Here is a 20,076-nt window from a genome sequence, read left to right as displayed (position 1 = left end):
ATGTTCTACCTCCATTTTCACCTTGCCAATTTCAGCATTCATGGGCAACACAGCTGACAATTTATCTCTGCCCAGAAATGGATCCTGCTTGGAGTTACAGAAGGAAATGCAAAATGACTGCTCTTATATTATTCTGTTTTCTTTAGATTGAACACTTTGACATTATGGCTGAGTCTCAACTTGACACATTGTTATTTTTCCATGGCAAGGCTGAAATTGATGAGAAACTTTTTAATTTGCCATATTTTGTCAAAAAAGTTTACTGAGATGCGTGCTTTTAATCCCTGGTTTGTGCTGAATTAATCACAGCTGGGGTTTGTAAGAAGAGCTTCACAATTAACTTGTAGATCTGTATTAGAAAATTGATAAAGTAGATTATCAATACCCAAGCAATCGCATGTATCATTTTCACATATGGGTTCTATGGTAGTCCAAATATTCATGAATAGCAGATTACGTGTTCTCTGTATTGAAATTACATTAATATGGCGGCAAAACTTTCCAAGATAAGAAAGAACTTATAAAACTTACCATGATCCCAGTGTCAAGATTAAACTGTCTAAATGATGCCCATTTCCAACAAAATGGTCTCATACAAACACTACCAAAATGCTATCAACTCAGAGTAGATAGATAGATAGATAGATACTTTATTCATCCCCATGGGGAAATTCAACATTTTTTCCAATGTCCCATACACTTGTTGTAGCAAAAACTCATTACATACAATACTTAACTCAGTAATAATATGATATGCATCTAAATCACTAACTCAAAAAGCATTAATAATAGCTTTAAAAAAAAAGTTCTTAAGTCCTGGCAGTTGAATTGTAAAGCCTAATGGCATTGGGGAGTGTTGACCTCTTCATCCTGTCTGAGGAGCATTGCATCGACAGTAACCTGTCGCTGAAACTGCTTCTCTGTCTCTGGATGGTGCTATGTAGAGGATGTTCAGGGTTTTCCATAATTGACCGTAGCCTACTCAGCGCCCTTCGCTCAGCTACCGATGTTAAACTCTCCAGTACTTTGCCCACGACAGAGCCCGCCTTCCTTATCAGCTTATTAAGACGTGAGGCGTCCCTCTTCTTAATGCTTCCTCCCCAACACGCCACCACAAAGAAGAGGGCGCTCTCAACAACTGACCTATAGAACATCTTCAGCATCTCACTGCAGACATTGAATGACGCCAACCTTCTAAGGAAGTACAGTCGACTCTGTGCCTTCCTGCACAAGGCATCTGTGTTGGCAGTCCAGTCTAGCTTCTCGTCCAACTGTACTCCCAGATACTTGTAGGTCTTAACCTGCTCCACACATTCTCCATTAATGATCACTGGCTCCATATGAGGCCTAGATCTCCTAAAGTCCACCACCATCTCCTTGGTCTTGGTGACATTGAGACGCAGGTAGTTTGAGTTGCACCATATCACAAAGTCCTGTATCAGTTTCCTATACTCCTCCTCCTGTCCATTCCTGACACACCCCACTATGGCCGTGTCATCAGCGAACTTCTGCACATGGCAGGACTCCGAGTTATATTGGAAGTCAGATGTGTACAGGGTGAACAGGACCGGAGAGAGTACGGTTCCCTGTGGCGCTCCTGTGCTGCTGACCACCGTGTCAGACCTACAGTCTCCCAACCGCACATACTGAGGTCTATCTGTCAAGTATGCATTGGTAGACAGTGAGTAAAGGCCAGAGCAAAACACATAAATACCGGAGGAATTCAGCTTATTACATTTCGAAAATTATGAACTTCCTGGATAGTTTCTTTCTTGTTTCTCTGGATTAAATAAAGATTTTCTTTATTATCTATTGCAGGAAGTTCTGGACTAACGTTTCAGTTGGCATCACTGGATGAAAGTGGTTTGGTTAATCTGTGGGTAAGCTTAAGACTTTACTTAAATTTTTGAGTGTTTTGTTTTTTATATTGAAATAATTGCGTACACAAGTCCATTCACAGTGAAGTTGCATGTTTCTATGTGTCTAACATAAGAACTATGTGGTGAAACCTCTTCTGTTCATTATCAGAATACTTATGAAGAAACATAAAGAGGAAATTAAACTTGTATATTGCAATCATATGGAAATTAATGCAAATCTCAGAGTTCAGAAGAGCAATTTTTCTTTGCCCAGTACATAAAATATACAACATATCTGTGATGCCAAGAATATTACTATTACTATGAAAGATGTTTTTATCGTTTTAAAGTTATTCCATGCTATTCATATTTGAATTGTATTTTTTGCAATTTAATACTTTATTGTTTAAAATATGTTTTTAATTTTTCAAACTACTGTAATGTGTGCAAATTCAAATCTGATTTCTGGGACATAAACTTTCAGAATTGATATCCTAAGTTTACCCTCCAAAATTTCTCATTTATTACCTTGATTCTTTGCTGGTACATGTGCTGCACTCTAAATTGTGTATGATATTTATATTTTTAAATAATTGGTTGGCCTTGCATTTACATTAGATATAAGAAGTATTTACCACCTTTGAAGTTTTCATGTTCTATTGTTTTACAACATTGAATCACAGTGGATTTAGTTTGGCTTTTTTGACACTGACCAACAGAAAAAGACTCTTTCATGTCAAAGTGAAAACAGATCTTTACAAAGTTATCTCAATGAATTACAAATATAAAACACAAAACAATTGATTGCTTTAGTATTCACTCCCTTTAATATGCCATACTAAATCATCACTGGTATAGCCAATTGGTTTTAGGAGTCACATAATTTGTTAAACAGAGATCACCGTGTGAAGTCAAGATGTTTAAAATGATTGGAGTAAAAATATACCTGAATCCAGAAGGTTCAGCTGCTGGTGAGTCAGTATCCTGGCAAAAACTACACAATGAAGACAAAAGAACACTCCAAGCAACTCTGCAAAAAGATTATTGAAAAGCACAAGTCAGGAGCTGGATATAAGAAGATATCCAAATTACTGAATATGCCTTGGAGTATCGTTAAGTCAATCATCAAGAAATGGAAAGAATATGGCACAGCTGTAAATCTGCCTAGAGCAACCCATCCTCAAAAACTGAGTAACCATGCAAGAAGAGGACTAGTGAGGGAGACCACCAAGAGACCTATGACATCTCTGGAGAAATTACAAGTTTCAATGGCTGAGATGGGAGTGACTGCGCATACAACAGTTGCCTAGGTGCTTCGCCAGTTGTAGCTTTATGGAAGAGTGCAAAAAGACAGCCACTGTTTTAAAAAAAACTCACATGAAATCTTGGCTAGAGTTTGCCAGAAGACATGTGGTCATCTGGAAGAAGATTCTATGGTCTGATGAAGCCAAAATTGAGCTTTTTGGCCATCAGACTAAATGTTATGCTTGGCATAAGCCAAACACCACGCATCATCAAAAAGACATCATCCCTACAGTGAAGCATGTGGTGGCTACATCAAGCTGTGGGGATGCTTCACTGTAGCAGGCCCTGGAACACCTGATGCAGTCTGCAAGAGAACTGCAACTTGGAAGAAGATTTGTTTCCCAGCAAGACAATAACCTAAAGCATAAAGCAAAAGCTACACAGGAATACTTAAAAACAACAAAGTTAATTTCCAGAGTGGCCAATTCAGAGTCTAGACCTCAATCCAATTAAGAATTGGTGGCTGGATTTGAAAGGGTCTGTTCACTCACAATCCCCATTCAATCTGACAGAGTTTGAGCAGTTTTGTAAAGAAGAATGGGGAAAAATTGCATTACCCAGATGTGTAAAACTGGTAGAGACCTATCCACACAGACTCAAGACTGTAATTGCTGTCAAAGGTGGATCTACTAAATACTGACTTGAAGGGTGTGAATACTTATGCAATCAATTATTTTGTGATTTATATTTGTAATTAATTTTGATCATTTTGTAAAGATCTGTTTTCACTTTGACATGAAAGAGTCTTTTTCTGTTGATCGGTGTCAAAAAAGCCAAATTAAATCCACTGTGATTCAATGTTGTAAAACAGTAAAACATGAAAACTTCCAAGGGGTGAATACTTTTTATAGGCATTGTATGCTTTTACTTTGGTAAAAAGAAAACAGGTGTTCTTTAAGCCAGTGGTTCCAAAGTTTTTCTGGGTTACCTCCCCCTTGGCTCCCAGACCACATCTCCAGTGCCTGCCTCTCCCTTTCTGGCTATTACATGATAGCTATAAAGAATTTTGATATACGATGAGCAGTGAAAGGTTTTCAAAGGTTTCAAAGGTACTTTTAATGTCCGAGAAATGTATACAATATATATCCTGAAATGGTTTTTCTTTGCAACCATCCACAAAAACACAGGAATGCCTCCAAAGAATGAATGACAGTTAAATGTTGGAACCCTAAAATCGCCTCCCCAGCTTCCCTCTTGCAGTGTAAGTGCAGTGTAAGTGCTTCCCTTTTGTAAGTGGCAGCAAGCAATGATCCCCTGTCCCCCCACCAACAAAAAATAGCATTGGCACCCACCACTGAGCACTCAAGCGTGTAGCAAAGCAACAGCAAAGACAGAGACTTGCAGTACCCCAAAGACTTATCGTTCACCCGATATTCAACATACCACAGGCTCTGTCTGTTACCAGGTTTGGATATTGCCCAAGTGTGGAGTGATTGGAACTGAAGCAGGTCAATAGTTCACAAACTTTAATACGAACGGTGTTAAAGGGAAAATAAAACAATAAATGCTAGGCCAAACAGGGCCATTAACTAAAACTTTCAAAAGGAAAATGAAGCCTATACTGTGGCTGAAAAGAACATCTAAACATTAAACGAATACCGCTAGTCTTCAGAGTCAGTTAACTTGAAAGTCCAATATCTCAGGGAAGGCCAATTGCAAAACAGCAGCAAAGCATTGCTATGCTCTGTCCAAGTCTCAACAAGCACTATGACAACAAATATGGAGTTAAATACTAACATGATTGAATAATAATTAGCTGACATGTGCAAATTCACAAGCGCAATTGCCATATCTACCGCACTGCCGAATCTGTGGTTGTGACACTCTCTCTCCCTAATAAGGGAGAAAGAGGTGTCTCCATTCCACAGCAAGAGAGGAGACAACAAACAACTCGCTGGTTTACAATGAAAAGTCTGTTGCATCACTTCTCCAAGCTCAAAGATCTCCGGTCTCTGGGCACACAGACATAGATCTTCTGACTCCCACAACACACCAATCTGCTGCTGGGACACCGACCTTTGATCTGCCCTTCTCCAGAGCCATAATATCTCGGACCTCCAAAGGTGAGCTAAGCTCTTAGCCATGTCCTTGACATGTCGAATAACAGCCAGTTGTGAAACCCCGAGAGCAGGCCCCATTCCCGCAAAGAACTGAAGTCAGTGTGTAACTCCAGGTCAGGGTCTTCAAAAGAGCCCTGAAAGGGAAAAATAAAGATATTAATGATGGAAATAGAGCTGTTTCTGAAGCTGCAAGCAAAGGAGTTTGTGTTTAGTGCCATCTTGACTAATCTCTGAATCGAATGAAAGAAAACAAGGACTACAAATTCAAAGCAGTGAGAAATAATTGCAAAACATATTCAAATCTATTTAAAAGCAATAAAGAACATCTTGAGCTTTTTCCACAGTGCAGTATAGTGTTCATAGATTTCCTTCTGCAACCCAAAAGTCTTGATATGATTCTTTTGAACCTCAGCTCAAAATCATTTTGTAGTGAGATCAGTTCTTTCTCCATCCTTCCTGTTAATTCCTCATTACGTGTTCAGGAATGGATTTATTACCCAATCTGGAATTTCTGATCCTGCAGTTTCTTTGTGACTTGTCTTTATGCAGCTCACCCAGGTGGGTACAGTATTCTTGAAGAGCACCATCTGATATATTGCTTTCTCTTTTAATTCAGAGATCCTCGGAAACGGAAAAACATCGTGACAGCCAATGTTGAACTTAAATAGGGTTAACTTGGGCAGAAATGATTTGACTTTGATAAGATTCACATTGAATTGATTACTGAATGAAGCATTTGAGTCTTCAAAGAATTTTATCACTGTTTTAAAATGCACAGAAAATCTTCTCAAGCAGTTTCCTTTTGAGAGCCATCCAACTCATATGTGCAACAACAAACTTTCAAATCGTTCATTATTCTCAATACAAAACTCTCGAAATAGTCAAGAATTGCAAGCATGGGACTTGATTTTATTTAACATAGTGATAACTGTATTTAATAATTTGTGCACTTAGGTTTCTTGTGACAAGATGTTGTCTAAATTGCACAGGGAATGGTAAATATGTTAGGTACAGCTTTGCTCAAGATAGTCATAACTCCACGATGGTGTCCTGACTTTGATGGTGCCCCATCTGTTGCATAAGCAACAATGTGGGTGAGTGGAATATCCTTGTCTTAGAAAAATTGCTCAATAACCCAAAATATTTACTCCTACTTTGTATTTATTTGTAATCCCTTTGCAAATAAGAACTCCTGAACCAAGCCTTCATGCTTAATGAAATGAAACTCCTGAACCAAGCCTTCATCCTATCCCCATTCCCACTCTAATGTGTCACTCCCTGGTCTTCTCTTCTGCCACGTTGGGGCCACTTTTGGGGTGGAGGAGCGGCACTTCATGTTTAGCCTGGGCGGCCTCTGGCCTAATGGCATGAGCATTGATTTCTCGTTCTGGTAACCTTTTTCTTTCTTTTTTTTCCTTTTCTCCTCCCCCTTCTCTCTTCTTCTATTTCCCACTCTGCTTACCTTTTCTTCTCATTTGCCCATCACCTCCTGCTATGATCCTTCCTTTTCCCTTTCTCTCATGGTCCACTCTCCTCTCCTATCAGATTCCTCCTTCTCCAGCCCTTTTTCCCCCACCTTTTACTCTGATGTCTTCCCCCCTTCCTTTCCAGTCCTGATGAAAGGTCTCAACTCAAAACATTTATTTCCATAGATACTGCCTGACCTACTGAGTTCCTCCAGCATTTTGTGTGTGTTGCCCTGGATTGCCAGCATCTGCAGAAACTAGTGTGTTTTTACAGTGCTTTCCGTTTCTGCAAATTTTCACAAAGTGACTGAAAAGAAGCCAAGTTTGCTTTAATTCTTTTCAAATGTTCAAGGAGCCTGGATGGTTTCATTGCCTCATTTGAAAGTACCTTTTTTACACAACAGACACATTGGCTGCTGTTGGTTGTTTGGTGCAGCTATAAATCCATACCCTACAGATACCATCTGCACATTTTTTGGTCTGCCTCTGCCATTTTCTTTATGGATTATTGACCACAGCTAATCGCCTGTTGTTTAAGTCATCTCTCAAGCACTTTGATCAATAAAGGAGAAAGTTATGACATCATCCTAACTCAGGCAAAACTGGACTCTCTGCCTGAAGGTACATAAAGTGGGGCAGCAATATCTCTAGCCGTGGGCTAGAGAAATGTGGTCAAGATCATTTGAAAGGGTAGATTCTGAACTTTATACGCTATTGAAAATGATGCTGTAATTCACAGGAAATGAGTCTCTTTGCAACTAGAATATGGGAATCATTATAGCTAGCACTGTATGTACTACAGTAGTGAACAACAATAATGGGGGCATCAGGCCCATAGATAATATGGCTTCTTCAGTCCAGATTTCTCCCAATATGCCAAATACAGAAGATTAACATTGCTTTTTAACAAACATAACATGCTTCAAGCAAAGTCCAAGAGAACGGTGCGCTAGCGAGAGATGAGGTGATTATGTGATCATTGTAATCAGTTACGAGGCATGAACATTAAGTGCTTTCAATAAGTAACTAATTTCCTAAATGAAACCTGTTGTCCCACCACTGCCCCCCTTGCTACCGTGCACCCCCTCTGCCTTCTTTATCGCCCCCTTAGAAACTCCTACCACCCACAGTGAGCCAATGTCACCCACTTTGGGAACCACTGACTTAGACGGTGATGTTTGGAATGTGGTTATGGCAATCACACTCTGGATAAACTCCATTGTTATTTATATTTTGGAAGGTTTTTACACCAACCTCATTTAATTTTAGTTAAGGAAGCATATAATTTTAAAGAACAATTTTTCAGGTCATGAAATGTAAGGGAGCACTGTGGTGCAACATGTTGTGCCTCACATCACTAGTGACATGGATTCAATTTTGACTTCCAGTGATATCTGTGTGGAGTTTGCAGATTTGCCTTGTGACTATGTGGTTCCCTTTGGTGTTCCAGTTTCTTCCCATGTCCTGAAGTCATGGTAGGTCAATTGCCACTATAAATTGTTCGTTTTGCAGAGGTAGGTGAGAAATAGGAACACATGAGCATGAAGATAGGTCACAGAGAAATAATGAGGGAGAGGAGATTGAGGAGCTTGCTTTTGTGAGGTGGCATTGAGAGGGGATTTGACTTTTTCTTCACACAGGATGCTGGAAATATGGAAGCAGTGGGTGAAGTGATAGTTGATTCGAGTACACACACAGCACTAAAGTATCTAATTGATGTGGGAGCCTAGGGCCAAGTGCTAGAAAATAGGATTGGTGTAGATATGTACTTAATGGCTGGCATGGACACAGAGGGCTAAACTCGCCATGGCTTGCTTAAAGCTCAAAGCGCATTTATTGTCAAAGTATGTATGCCATGTACAACCTTGAAATTCATCTCCTTACAGGCAGCTATAAAGCAAAGAAACCCAATAGAACCCATTAAAAAAAGAAGACAGTCTAGCACTCAATGTGCAGAAAATAAGACAAATCATTCAAACAATGAAAGTAATCAAATAACATTCAGAACTGAAGTTCATAAAAGCCAGTCACCACTGTGGCAGCTGGTCCAGGAGCCTGTTATTTTCAGCCAACGGCCTCAATTCAGTGCAGAGACGAATACACCTTCCAGAGCAGTGAGCTGAAACACTGATCCATCCCTCACCTCTGGCCCCAACACCCTAACCTTTTCAATCTTGCCTGGAGCTTAGATAGGCCAAACCTCAGGTTGTTCCTCACTCTCTGCTGCTTTGATTTGGCCCATACTTGACCTTTCCAATCTGGCCCGGTGCTTAAATCAGCTAAACAGCAGGTCATTCCTTGCTCTCAAGCCCAGGCGGGATTGTCTTGATTCTGCCTTGCCTTGGTTTTGCCACTTCGAGTAACTCCAAGTCCGCTCCAGCAATGGCTAGACATTGGCTTGTTCCCCATTCTTGGGCTTGAGCTGGGCCTGGGCTATGACTTTGAACTCAATGGGACCAATGGTCTCTTTTCCGTTGGAAGGAAAAATATTTTAAAAATATGAGTATTATCTAATAGAATCCACTTATGCAAGATGAGTTGTTACATTAAATATGAAAAAGGAATTAGATAATTGAAGAAGTGGAATATAAAATTGTACACAGATAGCAAGACCATCTAATTTATCTTACTGTGCCAACAATTTTACTGCCACTCATTGATTCTGATTTCAGATGAGCCAGCAATTTTCAGTACATAGCTGAAGTAGCCAATCTCATTTTACAAGCTGTCAGCAAATGTAAAAAGACTTTCTGATCATAGGAACATTGATCACATTGTCTAATATGTTTGCAGTTAAAATCACTGGTGCTGGTCAGGGAGTAAACCCTGAATGATTTTCACCATTCCAAGTCATTAAGTTGAATATTATCACTCTACATCCCCCTTGAATGGGTCATAGGTAGGATGAATACACTCAGTCGAGATTTGGGAAATGGAAGGCATGCGTCTGGGGTGAGAGTGGCAAGATTTGATAGGAACTTGAGGGTCAACTTTTTTTTTACACAGAGATGATGTCTTTGTGAAGTGTGTTGATAGGGAAGATGCAATGACAGCTTTTGGAGGACACCTGGACAGGTGGATGGATTATAATGGTTTGGAGGTTTATAGACTGGGCACTGGCAAATGGGCATTTTTGTGGGTCATCTCAGTTAGGCTGAGGGACCTGTTTTTATCTATTTTTATTTTATTGAGATACAGCACGGAGTAGGGTCTTACAGCCTATTTAATTCTAGACTAATCACAGGACAATTTATAATGACCAATTAACCTACCAACCGGTAGGTCTTTGGACTGTGGGAGTAAATTGGAGCACCCAGAGGAAACCCCCATGGTCATGGGGAGAACCTACAGGCGGTGGTGGGAATTGAACCCTGGTTGCCTATACTGTAAAGCAATGTGATAACCACTATGCTACCAAGTTTCTGTGCTGTTTAACTCTGACTCTATAACCATTCATGACAAATGTTACTGGCACACGGTGGCAGCAATGGCTATCATTTCTACAACTTTCTAGAAACTCACCAGGGTAATTTCAACACTAGCTGTCACTCCTGCAGCCTCTGCAGTGGGTATCTTTACACTTTCTATTAAGTATACGCTATATCGACATGAACAGCGTTTTGACTTGTAAACATGAGCAGATTCTTTATCCAGTGCATTGGGAGTGCATTCTCATAGAATCATGAATAGGTCCTGTGGTCCATCTAACTGACTTAATCTTCAGCTTGGTCCTATCTACCTGCACCAGTACCAAACGTATCCCTCCAAACACTTGTGGTTCTAGTCTTCTCCAGCCTGAGGGAAAAACCTGCATGTGTGCACCCTAGCTATTACCTTTCATACTTTTGATACCTCTGTAAGATCTCTTTTCATTCTCCCACATGCCAGGAAATAAAGTCCAAACCAATTTACCAGGATACTGCCTGGATCGGAGAGCATGTCTTAAGGGGAGAGATTGAGGGCTATGAGGTGTGCCATGATGAAACCACTTGCAGGTTGGAGGTGCAACACAACATATTGTGTCTGGCTAGACCCCAACCTGATTTCTCTAACTTCCAGTTTGTTGCCCCTTCACTCTTTGTCCATTCCCCATTCTGCCGAAGTTGGTTTCTTGTTTGTTCAATTTATATTTCATCTGCCATGTCTGTGCCTGTTCACTTAGCCTGTATGTCCCTTAAAACCTTTTTACATTCATACAGCCTGTGCTGCCACCTAGCTTTTGTGTATGAGCTTGTATCTCCACATGGTTTGGTAATATTCCTGTACAATACTTCATTTATATTAAGACACTGTATAAATGCAAAGTATTGCTTTGAGGAAGTGAAATGTGCTTTTTAAATGCAGATTCTTTCTTTCAGGTTGTGGTTGAACTTCAAAAGGCAGATGTTGCTGGCTCTCTGACTGATTTAGGTACGTTTGGCATACATATAATGCAATAGGAAAACTAATTGAACAGAAAACTAGATTAAAATACCACCTTTCTGTTTTGATAGAGTTCTTGTCCCTTGAGTTAGGAAGTCAGGTCCAAGGCCAACCTTGAGATGTGAGCACAAAATCTAAATTTATGCAGTTGAAGAACAAGCTCATCTTGAACATAAGATGTTAGTATATAACCCCATCTGCTGTTACAGGGGGCTAAAAAAAATTCCAAAGCACCATACCAAATAGAGAAGGACAGTTACTCCTCATCCATGATCAACATTTATCCTTGAAGTGACACAATAATTGTTATTATTTTGTTTGTGGGACCTTGCTTGGTAGAAATTAGTTGCAGAGTATTTGGGGGATGAAATACTTTGACATTAATTAGTTGGCTGTAAACCATAGACTATAAGAAACAGGAGCAGAATTAGGCAATTCTGCCCATCGAGTCTGCTCTACCATTTGATCATGGTAGATAGATTTCCCCTTTCAACTGATTCTCCTGCTTTCTCCCTGTAAACATTGAAGCCCTTAACAAGTTTTGAGCAAACGTGTTTAAGTATGTTCATTCGCGTCTTAAGGACATGAATTGCTACATGAGAAAGCAAAAAAGAAACACAAGGATGTGGGGAGTGAAACAAAGATCATTCAAAACGGGGATTTGAAGATGATATTGTGAAATAAAGGGGAGAAAGATGCTGAGGTGTTGGAAATGTAAAGCTATAGAATACTGGCTGAACACATAGTGGAGTAAAGAACAAGGAATCTGCGGTTAGAGGATTAAAGAATAAGCACTACACAAGCTAACTGGAGGTCTGAAGTGAAAACAGAAAATACTAAAATGCTCAGCAGGTTAGGCAGCATCTTAAGAGTGAGGAACAGATTAACAGTTCATGTTGAAAATTAAAAAAAAACAGATAAAATGACATTTTACTGTATATTTTGACATTTCGATATACATGCGACAAATATCTTTAAAATAGGAAAAACTGGAATATAAAGTAGTAAGGTGAGGTCTTGGAAGAACTTGATATGAGGGATGAGATTCTTTGGTTCAATCTAGGCAATCATATGCATATGGAGAGTGTGAAACATTATAATGCAAATGAAGATATAGTCTCCACCTGTTCAGCTGAATTTAGCACAGGAGGATCTAAATTCAATTTTAAAGCAAAGAGATTGCTTCAATTTTACTGATAATAGGCTCTATGAAATCGAGATCTTGATGTTGTATAGTACAACGATAGCATTTAGACTATACTGCTGGCAAAAGTTAAGTGGAAATTAGTAGGGTAAAAGGTAGAATGGAAGATTGCAAAATTATTTACTATTCAATTAAGGCAGAGGAATCAAAGAGAAGAACTTAACAAATTAAGTGATGGTGAAGAAAATAAGTCATGTTTCATCTAAGCTCTCTTGGAAATCTTAGGAGAGATGTGGATGGTTTTAGCTTGATATATTAATACCTCTATACGTAAATGGTTGATGGTTGTGTTAAGTTAATCTTATCTTTTTTGCAGGACTGATCCCTGGTGGGAAGATGAAGTTGATCCACAGCTCTTCTATTGACGTTATCAGGTAAGATTGTATGGGAGATACAAGAGGCTGCAGATGCTGGAATCTGGAGCAGCCTACCATCTACTGGAGAAATTCTGCAATTGAAGAGAATCTACATTGCGATGCAGGGAGGGAGAAGAAATTTTCAACAGTTTGGGTTGAAACCCTACGTTAGGTTTCCTGATTCTATTTATAATATTTTTGTGTTCTTCATGGTGATTTAAATAGTAATCCAACAAGGAGTACTGTAAAGATATGAAATAAAAAGAGAAAATGCAGCAAGTACCCAGAATGTCAAGTATCTTGTATGGAGCAGGAAACAGACAAAACATTCATGTTGATTTTTTAAAAAAATCTGTAGATGTTGAAAATCTGAAATAAAAATAGTAAAATCTGGAAGCACTGAGACGATCAGACAATGTTTGTGGGAAAAGAACCATTAGATCAAGCATTAGGTTTGAAGACCTTTTGTCAGAATGGGAGAAAAAAGAAGAAAAGAATTTGACTTGTAGTTGCAGAGAAGATGGGGTGGGGACAAAGGGAAGCCAGGGTTGTCACGGGGTTAAATTATAAATGAGGTCATCTAGTTGATTCATGGAGGGTGAGAGAGAAAGCCTAAATGGAGGAATATAAAAGCTATGAAATATTGGCTAAAGGAGCTAAAGATTGCAAAACATTGAAGTGCAAATTATGCCCAGCCAATCACACAGTGCTAATGGAAAAATTAAAACTGAGCCAATCTTACGGATGGACTGGCCAGTGCTGATGGCAACAAAGCTCAGTTAAATGTAAGTGCTCCAAGTCTCCTGATATGCTATTGGTTCCTCCATTATAGGAGAATCGTGAATTCCAAATGTGGTACAGTAGATTGGAAGAAGTACAAATGGTTTGCTGCATCACCTGGAGAACTCTGTCTGCCCCATGTGATGGGAAAGGAAGGCATTGCATTTCTAACTGTTGCATGGGAAAATATCTTAAGAATGAGAGTGGTTGATAGAGACGAAAGAGCGGACCAGAGAGCTGCAAGTGTTTCAGGTTGATGATCTATCATTAGAACTGGCAAATGTTGGAGATAAAACACGTTTAAAATTACTGAGGAAGTGGAGACAGGAAGCGAGAAAATAAAGGAAAGATTTGTGATGCATTGTAGACCAATAGAGAGTGCGTAATACAATAGGGTTATTGTGAGCTGAAACCACGTGGTAATGGCAAATGACTAGTGAAGAGTATCCTTCAGGTAGAATAAGTAGGAAGAGCCAAATGAATCTCACCTTCTGGTAGAATGGTGGCATGCTCGGATGCAGTGACCACTCTGAGCCCAATCAAAGGTGTAATTGTTCATCCTTCACGCCATTTTTACCATCACAGTTGGATGCTAAGAACATCAAGTACTGCAGGATCTATGCCATCAGCTACTTACAGGATAATGATGGAGCTGGACTTATTGCATACCATTGTTATGTTGTCACCTGGGCTTGTTGCATACAGTTGTTGTGCCGAGACGGTGTGAGTTTTTGTCTTGGATGCAAGACCCTGTTGGACATTGGTTATCTAGTATACGGCAAGCCCGGTTAACTGGTTCATCGGCGAGACATATGCTGGGTGAGCTGCATTGCCTCAGTTGTCGTGAGGACTAGGCCCTTGGACCACAGAATCGCCTGTTGCAGCCACCCAGGGGAAGGGACACCAAGGCAGTGTGGGAGAGAGCAGAGGTTTCTGTGGGGAAGCTGGAATTCATTCTGCATTGGGGACTGGCCCCTCCCATTGGTGCTGCTCTCCATTGTTTGCTCAATGGAAGAGCAAGCTAGACCAGGACAATTACCATCATTCTACAGGCTATGCCACTCAATGAATTAGATGATAGTTTTTTTTTTCTTTGTGACTGTGTTGTTCTGCTATCGTAACCATATATGTTATTTGTGCTATGGGCAGTGTGCTGTGTGTTGCTACTGTACAGGGCACGAGTGAGATCACATCTAGAGTGAACAATTTTGTTTTCCTATTTGAGGAACTTTCAGTAGGATGATCAAGGTATGGAGTGGTTTTCTGAAGGGAGAGACATTGAATAGTGTGCTCAGTAGAGTGTAGAATGAGAGAGTGATTTCATTGAAATGTATAAGATTCTTAGAGGTGAGATGGGATAAATCCCAATAGGATGTTTCCATCCAGAAGCAGAGGGCATCCATTTAAGTCTGAGATGAGGAAAAATTTCTTTTCTCAGGGTTGAGTCTTTGAAATTCCATCCACAAACAGCTGGGGAGGAAAAATCCTTTGGGCATAATTAAGGCTTAGATAAATGTTGCTGGAGACTGATAGTACCTGCTTCATGTGTTAACAGATTTCCTGCACTCTGCAGTCTCTCTCATCGCCTCTTGTATCTGATGAAAGCTGTTGTCCATCTATACTTTTATTTTAGCTGAACAGCTCTCCCTAGCCAGGCATTATGGCAATATGGTAACAAGCTCAATAGCCTGCAACCGCTTGAATTTTTTGTAACCATAAAAATGTATACAATTGGTCCTTTTTAGTGCTGATTCCATTTGTCCTCTATTTCCTGGTAAAGCTTCCTGAATGCTAAGTGAGGTACCTCTGTGGTACGATGCAAGAAAAGCATTCAAAAGATGTGAAAGGAAAGTTTGGGTCCCTGGATAGAAGGAAGAAAGGATGTAAAGGCTAGATGTTGAATATCTTAAGTTGAAGTGCCATGAGTAAGGGATTGATTGATCTGGAAAAATCAACAGGATCATTTCTCAGGGAATGGTCCCTTCTGAATGCTGAAAGGAGAGGGATGGGGAAGATGTGTTTGGTGGTGACTTCACTTTTACTTAAAACAGGCTTAATGGACAAGCAACACATATATTCATTAGAATTAGGAATAGGCCTCTCATGCTTGCTCTGCCATTTAGTATAGTCATGGAAGATCTGACTGTTATCTGGACTCTGTATTCCTTTCCACCTGTGGTCACTTTCACCCTCTAGCTTATCAAGTGTCTATTTCACTTTGCTGTTAAAAAATATTCAAAGATCATACTTACATTGCATTCTGAACAAGAGAGACTTAAAGGTTCATGACCCATTGCGAGAGAAAAAAATCTCCCACAAAAGGAGGCATCCTTTCCATACTTAGACTGTTAAGACCCCTAAGGATTTTACATTTAATTTAAGACTTCTTAGCAAAAGGCTAGCCTGTTCTCACAAGACAACCAGCCCAATTCGGGTATTAACTAAGGCTACGTCCACACTAGACCGGATAAATCCGTAACTGATGCTTTTTCTCTTCGTTTTTACCCTTCATCCACACTAAAACGGCGTTTTCATCCCCCAAAACCGGACCTTTTCAGAAACACTCTCCAAAGTGTGTATTTTTGAAAACGCCGGAATGGTTGGATCAGTGTGGACGGGGTAACCAGAGAAATCTGAAAACGCTGTCAGACGGCAGCGCGCTATTTCATTGTTTTCTTGAACACAACCTAACAATTTCAGAACAGACGGCAACGAAACTGATGCCAGAGGAGTTAGAAATGTATTCACCAAATACTTTGACCCATAACTTACTGAATGAATAAGTATACTCACTTTGCCCTGTTTTCTGTCCTTGCTCGTATGAAGGTGGTTTACCTATTTATGCAAGTACTTCTCTGACAATAGATGTGTAACAGCCTAATGTAACATAGTATGGAAATACAAGATAATACTGATGCAGACATGTTTTATACATTTAACAAGGTGCTTTTTTAATGCAAGAGAGTTAGTCAGTTTTTCAGTGTTCGTCATCAGCCGGGTCAATATGTCCGTGAACTCACTGTCGGTTGCCTCCGTATGCTCCAGTATTTGATTTTTTTTACTTTTAAGTTCTCCTGCGCGAGAGCCAACAGCTGTCCATCATTTTAAGTTTTTCTAGTCTGTAACTACACAAACGCGCACTTTTACGGCGAGATTTGACACCAAACATGTCGCTTATTTTTGGTAGATGTGTCCTGCACAGGAGGAGGAGATTCGCCAAAATCTCCGTTTCAATATGGATAGAGATTTTTTTAAAAACGCGTAGTGTGGACGCCTATCATTTTTACGCGAAACTGACATTTTCAAAATTATCCGGTCTAATGTGGACATAGTCTAAGTAAATCTTCTTTGAGCTGCCTGTACTGCATTTAAATCCTTCCTTAAATGAGGAGACAACTGCTGTACGATGAGACTCTAATGATATTCTAAATGAGGTCTCATCAATACTCTTTTTCGATGAAGCACAACTTTCCTGTTTGCATTTAGATTCCCTAGCAATGAATGATGTCATTCTGTGAGCTTTCTTAATTACTTTTACCTGCATACTAGTTCTCCGAATCGTGCAGTGAGACACCCAATCCATCTGCAGCTCTGTAGATACTCAGCCATTTACATAATATACCCAGTACTGTTTTTATTTTTATAATTAAGCCATAATTGGAATTGCTAAATTGGGCTGATGTGACTTTACTTGGGCTATTTGTAGTCCATATTATTCTATTATGGAGCTCGCAAAGACTTGATGAACCAAATTATTCTTTCTATGATGTAAATTTTATTGTCTTTTACTTGAAGTTGTACTACTTATAGGTTATCTGCCTTTTTACACAAATGGTCTGAACTAACTGACTCTATTTAAGAGCGTGGAATCTTTTTGCCATTACCTGCTGTGTCATTCCTAAAACAGTTTTTACTTTGCTGAGTAAAAAGACAGATGGAAGATAATTACTCGCTAATTGACTATTCTCTAATTATACCAGTACTTCATTTTATCATGTGCTTGCTCCTTATGTACCTGAACACTTTGACTGTTGTTAGTATTTTGTTGAACTCACTGATGTCTCATCTGCTTAATTTATTTCTTTTTCTGTTGAATTCCCCTTATCTATTGAAAGGCACTTGCTTCTTCGTTGTCATTCTTTTCTTATAGTTTTTCTAAGCTACTTTGGGATCTATAATCCTGCAGTCCTTTTGTGATTGATTATTTACTTCCCAAGTTAATGTGCAGTGCAGACATAATTTCACTTAAAAATGAAACAGATAATTTCAAAAGATTATCTTTTATCTTTTTGGATGACTGTTGAGAGTTTGACTTAACAATGGCTACATACCTTCATGCTTTTAGTTCCTTGGATTTGGATCATGTGGTTCACTGAATTGATTTAATGGCATTTTGATAACATCCTTTTGGTCTGCTTTTGTACCATTCAGTAGATCAATAACCTAATTTGTACAAAAAAACTAAATGTAAACTTGATTTCTTAGGCATACAAATATAGGATATAAATGCCATGAAAATTAGTTTTTACAGCAGCAGGACAGTCCAAAACAAACGTGATAAACATAAGATAACAAACTTAAATTATCATAAATTATGCATTACCGTGTACAAAAATAAACAATAAAAACATGGGGCAAGAAAGAGAGAGCAAAAAAATGTAGTCTGAGGTAGTGTTAGTTTCTCATATTGTTCAAGAACCTGATTGCTGTGGGGGAGAAACTGGTGTTGAACTTTGAGGTCTTCAGGCTCCTGTACCTCATGCTGATAGCAGCATCGAGAATAGTACATAGTCTGGTTCATGGAGGATTCTGATGAAAGATGCTGCCTTCCTGAGACATTGCCTCTTGTATATGATGAGGAGAGCTGTACTCTTGATGGGATTGGCTGAGTCCTTTACTCTCTGCAGCCTCTTGCATTTTTTGTGCATTGGAGTTTCCATAACCACTGTGAATGTTTTCCACTGTACCTCTGAAGACTTTTGTCAGAATCAATGATGACATGCTGAATTTCTTTGTAAGATGCTGGCAATTGTTCTTCGTGATTGCATCAATGCACTAGGCCCAGGATAGGTCTTCTGATATGTTAATATGTAATGTTTTTGATGTTTCTACTTTTCTGTTGGGATTTTCAGCTTTTTCCCAAGAAATTTCATACAATTAGGACGTCCTCGGACTCTGAATATTAAGTTTCTGCCATCAGATCCTAATCATTTCTTTATTGGAACTGATATTGTGAGTATTGATTCTTTTGTTTTGAAACAAATCAAAACCTATAGAAATGCAGGCCTAGTCATCATGTTCCATCTGGTTGAGTTCATGTTAAAATAAGATAGACAAGTTTAAAATATTCCAGGTGCAGCAGCAGGCCCAAATAAGGCTACTTGATGAAGCTACAATACGCAGCCGTAAGCTTGTTGAATAGAAGAAGCAACATGCTAGAAACAGAAAATACTGGAAATACACAACATGCTGGCAGCATCTGTGAACAGGGAAACAGATTTTGCATCAATTTGACTTCAAAGTTCTGTTGCCCTGTCATGAATGCTAATCAATATCTAAGTAAGGTGCAGGAAACATTCCCTTTCTCAGTCAATGCCAAAGTCAGCACAAGTGCCCAAGATGAGACGGGAATGTTAGCAAACACATTCAGTCCCAATGCCAAGTGGATGATCCATTCTGGCCTCCTCCTAATGTTCCTACCATCACAGTTCATAGCCATTAGTTAACTGTCTCACTCCATTCTTTGTTTAAACAAAAAGGAATTGAGAGCATTGAAACTAAGTCTGCAAGCCTATATTGTTGGAGATTTCTGCCCTGACTGGCTGAACAGACAAGCAGTGCAAGCTTTACCTCCAATGTGGGAAGTTATCCAGATGAATCTGTCCACAAAAATCAAAAAAGATTTGATCTGGCCAATTTCCATTCTATCTACATAATCATTTGGAAAGCATTTGAAGGCATTATTGACTACGCTGTCAAAGCTGTGCCTTCAATAACCTATTCGTTCAAACATAATTTGGATACTTCAGGGGACACGCGTCCCCTGATTCCCTTATAACCCTAGTCTAAGCAAGGTCAAAAAGCTTTAGTGAAAGTAGCTGCATTTGACACTATGGCACTAAGAACCCATAACTCTGTTACCTACATTTGCAAATCTGAAGGCATGTTCAATATTTCTGATCAGATATTATCACTGGAAAATCTGAAACTCTATCCAATAATACTAGGGGAGCATCTTCATCAGAAAGATAGCAGTGTTTCACCTTCTCAACAGCAATGAGAGATGGGAATTAAAATCTAGGCCTTTTCAGTGAAATCTTCCTCTCTATGTAGAAAAATAGAAAAGAATAATAAAAAAATCAATTCATCATGCAGATTTCCTCATTTTTGTGTTGTGTTGGTTTGATAATTTATTTGCTAATTCTCCTTCTGAAGTGACTCTTCTTTTCTCAGCAATTGTCTTTGCCTCGTGGGGGTTTGGTTTAGTTTTCACATTTCCTTCATCAAATCTACAGTGATCTTGATGATATTGAGTAGTTTTGTTCTTCCTCAATAGTACCAATTATTTCATAAATGCCCTAATTTGCTATTCTGATTTGTCTTTTTTTCATATCTAGTATTTTT

At 39.2% G+C, this 20,076-nt stretch overlaps 1 protein-coding gene across 3 annotated transcripts in view; it reads left to right on the top strand.

The window, feature by feature from the left end:
- The window catches only part of dync2i1 (dynein 2 intermediate chain 1), a 98,413-nt gene that overhangs the window by 65,507 nt on the left and 12,830 nt on the right, over window positions 1–20,076 (top strand). For all 3 annotated transcript variants that reach the window (XM_073054865.1, XM_073054864.1, XM_073054863.1), the window contains 4 exons: window positions 1,819–1,880; window positions 11,049–11,100; window positions 12,633–12,690; window positions 18,585–18,684. In XM_073054865.1, coding sequence (XP_072910966.1) covers window positions 1,819–1,880; window positions 11,049–11,100; window positions 12,633–12,690; window positions 18,585–18,684 — 272 coding nt within the window. The remainder of the gene's footprint in view (window positions 1–1,818; window positions 1,881–11,048; window positions 11,101–12,632; window positions 12,691–18,584; window positions 18,685–20,076) is intronic.

Source organism: Hemitrygon akajei, chromosome 8 (genome assembly GCF_048418815.1).
Source record: "Hemitrygon akajei chromosome 8, sHemAka1.3, whole genome shotgun sequence".
Taxonomy (NCBI): domain Eukaryota; kingdom Metazoa; phylum Chordata; class Chondrichthyes; order Myliobatiformes; family Dasyatidae; genus Hemitrygon; species Hemitrygon akajei.
This window is presented reverse-complemented; position numbering and strand designations above follow the sequence as displayed.